At 54.1% G+C, this 9,170-nt stretch overlaps 1 protein-coding gene across 1 annotated transcript; it reads left to right on the plus strand.

Moving 5' to 3' along the window:
* Positions 1–997: 997 nt before the first annotated feature.
* Positions 998–9,170, plus strand: Ldlrad1 (low density lipoprotein receptor class A domain containing 1). Its single transcript, XM_021201299.1, has 5 exons — positions 998–1,421; positions 3,884–4,009; positions 6,075–6,212; positions 7,439–7,567; positions 9,022–9,170. The coding sequence occupies exons 1-5, from the start codon at positions 1,307–1,309 to the stop codon at positions 9,168–9,170; spliced, it is 657 nt and encodes a 218-aa protein (XP_021056958.1). The 5' UTR covers positions 998–1,306.

The raw sequence follows: 9,170 nt of genomic DNA on the forward strand, positions 1-9,170 counted from the left end.
GCAAGGTCCTTTGTGAGAGCCAATGCTTAGCTTGCCCAGTCTGCTGGCTACCTATGTCGCCAGCCTCCAAGGTTTGGCCTGTATTTCCCACCACAAAAGAAATGACTCAGCATGGGAATCCCTGGTGGGAACTCCTGGACACCTGGAGGTGGGTGCTACCCTCGGGGTGGGCCTCAGAGCATCCTCATCTGCTTCAGGGCTTCTGTTTCCTCTGTAGACTCGGTTGCTAAGGAATCTGCTCCGTGCTGGGATAGAAGATATTCTGGAAAGCAGCTAACTCCCACCCAGATACCACCCCAAAAGTTATCTATCTCCATGCTTTCAACAATTCAAATATCTATTTCTCTTTTCTTTATTAATGTGTGTTATGTGTGTGGTAGGGGTGCACGCATGCGTGTGTGGAGTCAAGAGAACTTCATGGAGTGGGCGCTCTCCTTGCACCTGCACATTCATCCTGGGACTCAAACGAAGGTCCTCAGGCAGGCACCTTTATCCACTGAGCCATCCTGTTGGCCCTCAGAAGTGTATATTCCTCTGGTCTAGACCACCTACTTAATGAACAGTTCATCAATGAGAAAAGGAATTTTGCCTTCTGGCCACTGAACCAAGACTCGTGGCACTTCTGCCTGTGGCTTCCTTCAGCCGGGGGGAGGGAGGGCTTGCCACCCTGCAGTCTGTTGATGCAGAGGAGAAAAGGCCTGGTTCATCTCTTCCACGTATAGTGTGACTTGAGGCACAAACACCAGCTTGTCATCTGTGGAATGGGATGTGTCACTGTCCAACTGCAACCTAGGGAAAGACGTGATAGGAGCAGGTACCCTTGTCCTTTCCTCCGTGGGGGAGGCAGCCTGGGAGGAGAGCACCACAGGAGAGGACACAGCCCTAGCAAAGTCCGTTGCTGTCCTGCCCTCCCCCAGGCTGCCCTTGGTGACAAGGCAGAGAACTCTACACCGAGCTCTTTATTCCACCTCAGTTCCTGGAGATGAGTGTTGGAGCCATGAACAAAATCTCCCCCCAGGTAAAAGCTGCCTGGGCCTGAACTGACTCTTGACCAAGGGGGCCATCCTGGAGATGGCAAGGGCTTGGGGGAGGGGACCCTAGGACCCACGGCCACATCCGTCTGCCCTGGGGACTCGCTCCAAGTGAGAGCCATGAGTACTGAGAAGTAGCACAGGACACCTAGGGGTGTTAGGGCACTGTCACTGGGAGGACCTGCCTGAGTCAGTTTGGAGGACAAAGGAGGAGTGGGTCCTGGGTGGAAGCCGCCCTACTGTACGGGTCAAAGTGTGGAAATGTGAAACCCAGGATGAGCCTGGGCTGTGAGAGACCAGAAGTTTGCCCAGCCTGCTTCTGGTTTCTTGGGCAGGCAGATGCCGAGAGCAACATCGCCACTGGAAGGAAAGCCCGCCCTGGAGATGAAGGTAAGGACAGAGATGGGGGTCAGGCTGGGCGCTGTGGGTCCCTCCCTGGAAACTACCCTGATGCTGGGCAGAGAGTGTCCGAGGCTACCCCAGTGTGGGTGGTGATGTCATTCTCTCTAGCTACCAGCATTTTCTGAGTGCCTACTATGTGCCTTTTGCCTGCTGGGTCACCACACTGAACCTGTAACACCAAGGACCTCCAAATTAACCTCTGGACCCCATGCCTGATCTGGATGCTTCTGCTGATCATAAGATAGAGTTGGTCAGGACCACACACCTGTACTTACTATGTCTCCCCAACTCCTGTGCAGCCAGGACCTTCGTGTCTCCCTGGGTCCATCTTGGCCTACAGTTGATGAAGGAGGAAACAGATGCTAAGAAGGGTTATAACCCTTTACAGACCCTTCTGCCTCAGATCCCTGGAGCTGCAGACCTCGGTTTCAGGACAACCCTGGGTGGGTGGGGTCCGAGGAGCAGCGGAAGCTAAGAGAGGTTGGATAATCAGGTCACAGTTATATGGCATCGGAAAGGAGGTCCCTGGTTGCTAAGCTTCAGGGTCATGCCCCATGCTGGTGGCTATTTCCAAGTTGTCACTCAGTGCGGCTGACTGTAGGTGTGGTTTTTCTTCCTTTGCCCTGGGTGGGCAGTTTCTGAAGTTTCTGATTTAAAGTGGGCATTGCCACCAGGGCAAGGGCTCTGCCTGCTGCTCCAGTCTTGCCTGCAACCCCACCTTGCACACAGCATGAACTGCACAAATATTTGAGGAGCAACCACTCAGCTGGCTCTGCTGTCCAGCATCAACACCATCTCCCTGGTGACCCAAGTTTACTCTGTGTTGCTGACCACAAAGGAACCACGAAGCAGGGCTCTAGGAGCCTAGGTTTTTGATATATACTACGCTTCCTGTAGGCCTCCCTCACCTGCCACCCACACACCCACATGCCTACACCCTCACCAGTCACCCCCCAGACCTCCCCTCCCAGACCCTCTCTCTGGAAGGCCTGCTCTTGGAGGCCTCTGCCCTGCCCCACCTCATAAGTCAGCTGGTTTCCCCGAGGTCCCTATATCACCAGGAGTGCCTCAGAGTCCTGTCCACACCTCCCTAGCTACCTTTCATTTGACACTGCAGGCGCAGGTCTTGCTGACAGGTGACTGAAAACTTGAGCATATTAAATGAGCATATTAAATGAGCATATTAAATGAGCCAAATCAGGATCCTCCCCTTGTCTGTCTTCTGTATCTCAAATTTGCGAACTTGCACATGCATGCGCTCACACCCACAAACCCACACATGGCACCAGTGAGAACCATGCCTATCTCAGAACCTAAGAGCCCAAGGGATGAGTGAAACCTGCCTCTGCCCTTCTGTGGCCTGACACAGGGGACTTAGTCTCTACCCTCCTTAGGCAGACCTCTGTGAGTTCAAGGCCAGGCTGGTCTACCTAGTGAGTTAGGACAGCCAGAGGTATATAGTGAGACTCTGTCTTGAAAAGCAAAAGAAACAAAAAGAATCAGGGGAGCCAAGCACAATTCTAGAGCGTGGGACATCTGCCAGCTACTCCTGTTACTGCTGTCACCACAATGCCTAGAGACACTGTGGCACTTGGTAGCTGCACAGCAAACACTTAGCTCACACTCTGCACCTGCTGTTTTAGAATACTCATTCAACAAACCAACACCCAGCGAACTACAGTAAGTAACCCTCACAGTACCGGCTTAGCACTCAAGGAGACTGGGACACAGAAAAGCAAATGGCTCACTGTGTGGCTAGGAATCCATGGAGCTGGGACTCCAGGCCACACTCTGGGGGATCGGGTGGGGGGCACTAGAACAGATGACAGCTGAAAGTGAGCAAAGGGTGTGGGTTTTGGCCTCAGCCCAGAACAGGGGTGACCAGGACGTTTGCTTCTTTGAACTGCAGTTTGTCATCCACAGAAATCAAGTTCAGGTCCAGTCCATCGTGGCAGGGAACTCAGGGAGCTGAAGAGGTGGTCATATCACACCTGCAGTGGGAAACAGGGATGGATGCAGTCACTGCTTGCTCCTCGGCTCTCTCTCCACTCATGCAGCCCAGCACCCCACTTAGGGGATTGTATTGCCCACAGTGACTGAACCTTCCCACTGCAATGAATACCACCAAGATATTCCTCCCCACCCCACCCCCTGCCCTGCGCAAGCATGCCCCCAGGCCCCTATGGGTACATAGATGTCCACTGTCCTATGCCCTTGGTCACGAGGATAGGTTGGGAAGGACAGGAAGGAGAGATAGCCTCTGTGGAGCAGAGGCTAACCCCTGCTGGCATCTGGTGATGATGGAGGACAGGCAGGACCAGAGAGTATCATGGGAGTCTTAGAAATGCTTCCCCTAGCCCTAGTACTCCCTGACTAGGGAGGGCCGCCTGCAGGGCGGGGTGGGATCTTGGGGGAATCCCTTCACCTCTTCATTGTCTTCCCCTCCACAGGCTGTGGCCCGCTCTGCTGCTCACGCCGTGGGGCCTGCCTCTCGGTCGGCCTGCTGCTTCTGCTGGCCATGCTCGCTGCCTTGCTCACTGTGGCCACCGTCCTGGGACATCCACCCCGCACGCCAGGTCAGGGGGCAAGAAGGAGGCATGGAGGCTCAGACAGACGGGAGCCCCAGCCCTGCCTGGCTTCTCCCAGAGTGGCTTAAGTGGTTCCTTAAGGTGCAAGCAGAGAAACCTGTGTCTATGAATACAAATCTGAGAGGGCATTTGCACACACATCCTTGTCATGTACTACCTTAAATGTTTTCTTTTAAACTTTAAAGTTTACTTTTATGTGTATGAGTGTTTTTCCTGCATAGATCTGTCTATATACCACATGTGTGCTTAGTGCCCAGGGGTGACAGAAGATGATGTCAAAACCCCCTGGAACCGTACTTACAGATGGTTGTGAGTGTCCATATGGATGCTGGGAATTGAACCCAGGTCCTCCGGAAGAGCAACAAATGCTCTTGACCACTGAGGGAACCATCACCTCTCCAGCCCCAACGTGATCTATTGAGAGGTCCTGGTTTTGATGTTACTTCCTCTAAGAAATTCTCTCTGATCCCTGAGCTGGGCTAGGAGCTTCCCGTCAGCCCCCACAGCCACTGCATTTCTTAGTCTCCTTGCTGGCCGCCATGCGTATACCCTCAACCACACTGTGTCCAGAATTTCCCTGCAGTCTGGCTTCAGTGCTGAACTGCCCAGTGCACCCCCACCCTCAGGGAGCAATTTAGAGAACTATCTGAGCTTGATCCAATAAACACTCAGGCCTGATGGGGTATTGGGAGTCTGGAGCCAGGGCTCTCCTCCAATCAGTGTGGTGGGAAGCCCCGCGGGAGGTGGAATAGACAGGAAGTGAGAAGGGGAAGCGGGGATTGGTTAGCAGAGGGTGAAGGGCTAGCACCCCCGGTATAGGGACCAGCACATGAAGTTCTAGGGTGAGAAGAAGCATGAGGAGAGAGAGCTGGCAAGAAGACAATGGATGAGAGCAAGTGGTCGGGTGCCCGGGGCCTCAAAAGCTGCCCTTGGGAGGGAGGCCATATTCCAGGAGCCTAGGGAGGGGATTGTCCCGTCCTTCTCCCTAGCTTTCTGAGAGATGGCTCCATGGCCCGGCAGGGCTGCTGTAAAGGATGAGGAAGAGGAAGTGTGAAATTATAGCAGAAGGGGGAGCTGCAGCCACGGGCCTGTGTGTGCGTGTGTGTGTGTGTGTGTGTGTGTGTGTGTGTGTGTGTGTGCCTGCATGCATGCAGGTGCCTGCCTGTGCACATGTGTGTCAGCGCCTGCGTGCATGCAGGTGCCTGCCTGTGCACGTGTGTGTGAGTGCCTGTGTGCTTGTAGGTGCCTGCTTGTTTGTGTACACTCAGGTGTGTGTGTGTGTGTGTGTGTGTGTGTGTGTGTGTGTGTGTATGTGTGTGCATCTGCAACAATGTGTGTCCCTCAGAGTGCCTCCTGTGATTAGCTGAGGTAGCTCTGGGAATGGAGACATGACTCCTACTGGCTCAAACACACTTGCACAGGTGCCCATAGGCACCGCTTATGAACTCCGTCTCCTTAAGTCAGTTTCCCCTTTACATCTTGGGGTCAGCTTTAGTGGTGAGCATCCCTCCTCCTCGGTTAGGGTTTAAGGGTAGCACTTCTTATGAGTACTTAGAGGAAATAAAAATTTAAAATATGGAAGTTTGCTGACAGTTAAGGTATACCCAGATGGAAAGAATTGTCACATGCTGTCCCTAGACAGCCAAATATACAGCTTCCAACAAGCTAACCTGTCCCAGAAAATCCATCGTTAAAGCTGTGTGACAGACAGCACACTGTCCTTAGTGCTTCCCGTGTGACCAAACCACTCTGCACAGGCTGTGAGCCAGTGTCTAGAACAACCCTGTCCCCGACATCCCCCATACCTCTATTTTGAGGACAAAGGACTTTAGGCTGGAGGAGGGCAGGTCACCTGTGCCTGCCATGCTGTGACACTGGCAGAGTGGCAGCTTCAACCCCACACATGCCTTGGAGCTCGGGGCCTCTCTGATGCCTGAGGCCCTCCAAGAGCTCAAAGGGGCTCCCTGGGGGACCCCGTGCAGTGCCCACTTTGCCCACCTCAAGGCTGTGTTTTTGAGCTCCACCTTCACTCTAGGGCCTCTCGCCCCCGCAGAGACTCACTCCTGCGTGACACTGGCCAACAGGACGGGGTTCTTGTGCCACGACCAAAGGCACTGCATCCCAGCCCATGCCGTGTGCGATGGCATCCGCACCTGTCCTCATGGTGAGGACGAGGCTGAGAGCCTGTGCCGTGAGTACCCCTTAATCCCACGCCCCTTTTCCTCCCCACAACCACCTTAACTTCCTTTGCAGCTCCGTGAAAAACCCTAAGGTACCACCAACATGTCTTCACGCCTGTGGTGATATGGTACCTCAGCCCAGACCTTCTGCAGCCCACTGGGGGATCTTTTACTGTCATCTCCACTCAGCCCGTGTGGCCACCCTTCATGGCAGCCTTCCCAGAGTCCTGCCAGAGGTCAATAGCCCTGCTTTGGACTCTTACAGACCCTTGCTTCCCTGTGCCTTGTCTCTAGTCACACTGGTGTCACTCCCATCGGCTATGAATGCCTCTGCGGTAAACTGGTCTGGTCTGCTTGATCCTGGGGTCCCAGTGCCTGGAACACAGGTGTCTAGAATGACTTTCTGAATGAAGGAGCATGTGATGTCTTAGACCCATGTTCTTAGGAGAACACAGCATAAACACAAAAGCATGAATTAATGGAGAGACCCGAATTAGTGGAGACAGCTACAAGCTGGGGCGGGGTAGGGGGCACTGGGCTTCAGATCCCTGATGCTGGACTCTAAAGAACCATTTAGCCCAAATCCAAGAGTCGCCGTGCACATTGCAATCCCAGCACTTGGAAGGTCGATGCAGATGATCAGGAGTTCAAGGTCATCCATTCCAAGTTTCGGGCCAGCCTGCTTAAATGAGGCCCAGTCTCAACAACAACAAAAAGCGTCACTGGGTCCACACTCCAGCTCCTATCCCACGCGCTACTCCAGCAAGCCCAGTGACTGTCCAGCCTCTGCTTAAGTGTTTCCAGGGTGGGGAGCCCACTACCCGAGGCTGGCCTGGGTTTGTGTGAATTTGGGTCACCCGGTCCACAACTCCCTGGGGCCCATGTGTAAGAAATCCGGTTCTACCTGCGATGTTCTGATGAGCGGAGGCTTCCTGGAGGGAACTTGACCCTAGATTGAAGGTGGCAAGTTAGCAGAGGTGACAAGGGGGACTGCTGCAGTGAGTATGCACACAATGCTGAGGGTGGGGACATACAAGGGGCGCTCTCAGGGACCCCTTGTTACCCCACAAGGGTTGCACTGAGTAAGAACACTCCACTCTTTGGAACCGACCTCCTTCCTGGAAGGCCTGCAGAATGAATGAGGAGATCCTGCAGTAGGTCAGGGTGATCCGGCCGCAGGTGACTGAGGAACTGTGGTCAGAGGTGAGTTTGTCCTGCCCCATTTGTCCCTGTATAGGAGATGTGCCCCAGAGCCTCCCCAGCTTCCTCCTGACCACCTGTGGAGACCCAGACTCCTGGATCTACTCAGACCAGAAATGTGATGGTGTCAACAACTGTGGAGACTGCTCGGATGAGCTGAGCCCAGGTGGGGGTCTGGTCACAGGTGGGCAGCAGCCAAGGGCATGGTCCCCTGCGTACTGTCCCTGCATCCTGGGAAGAAAATTTCCCCTCCTACGTGGACACATCTGGCTAGAGGTGCTTGCTGTGAGAGGCTCTTCTGTGGAGGATGCTAACGTCAGGGCATTGACTGGACACTAGGACCCAGGGGGTGACTGAGCAGAGACTGCACAGCCTTTTTGGATCTGAGCCTTCTGTCCTAGGCATCTCCTAATAGCCTTAAGAGGAGGGCAGGGCAGGACTGCTGGCCCAGTTCATACGTGGGCAATCCCAAGCACCAAGAAGGGAGCAGACAGCTACGGGAAGGGAGTATGGAGTGAAGGACCTCCTTAGACATCCTTACATTCTTTCCCCAGCACTGGGAAGATGCTCGGTCAGTGAAGCACTGCTGCACACCATCAGAACCCAACCCCATCCCCATGATAGAAAGGGAGAACAAACCACAGGTTCCTAACTTCCCATGCTGCACATGTACCATGTCAGGTGCACACTCCCAACCCAATAAATAAATAAATAAAAATTAAAGGCGGGGAGCTAAAGATGCAGCTCAGGTGGCAGAGTGGCTCCCTAGTGTGCCCGAGTCCTGGGTGAATCCTTGACACAGCATAAATGAGCTATACATTTCTATAACCCCTCCGAGAGTAGAGGCAGGAAGGTCAAAAGTTCAAGGTCATCTTTGGCTTCATAGATGAAGGTCAGCCTGAGACTCTTTCTCAACAGACAAAAGGTGAAGGACAATCTAGGAAGACACTGTAGACCTTAAGCCTCCATACAAGTGCACATACATGTGTCCATGCATTCATATGTGTCCATGTCTGTGTGGGCATACATGCACACACGTTCTGTGCCCGCTGTTAAGTCAACAAATATGTTCTGAGCACCGCTGAGGTGGCCTGTGCCGGGTTCTGGAAGAGAGAGTCAGGGGTCAGACCCTCCTCAGGACCACACCAAGAGGAAGTGCAGGGGCCTTGAAGAATCTACCAGATACCTCAGAAAAGGCATCATGGAATAGGCCATAGAGAATAGGGGCCAACAGTCAGGACTCGTGTGCAGAGAGGAATGGGGGAGCCACGGGTACAGGACAGGGGACAGAAGAGTGAGGCTCCCCCAGAGCATCCAAGGGATAGCTATGGCAGGAGTGAGAGGGGGGCAGGAAACTGGGCTGGGCGGTGCAGAATCTCCCGAGCACTGTCTGGCTTCCTCTACTCAACCACTGAGGCTTAGCCGGGCGAGCAGGTCCCACAGCCCGTGTATGACCTGTGAGGCTGCAATTCTCTCTGCTGCAGGGAAGCCCACACAGTCACCCACACTAGATGGCCTAAGGGTGCAGGAACTAGGCGCGTTGCAGATCTAGAGAGCACCCTCTTGTCTGGAGAGCCCAGGATCAACAGCTGCTTCTTCCACTGGCTCTTGTCTCCCCAGTGACTGCGTGCCCGCCCTGTGGCCCTGGGTGGTGGCGCTGCACGCCAACTGTGTTCAAGTACTGCAGCTGTGTCCCGAGGGATCTGTGCCGGGATGGCGTGCAGCACTGCTCTGATTGGTCAGATGAGTACTCCTGTCCTGGACCCTGA

Source organism: Mus pahari, chromosome 6 (genome assembly GCF_900095145.1).
Source record: "Mus pahari chromosome 6, PAHARI_EIJ_v1.1, whole genome shotgun sequence".
Classification (NCBI taxonomy): domain Eukaryota; kingdom Metazoa; phylum Chordata; class Mammalia; order Rodentia; family Muridae; genus Mus; species Mus pahari.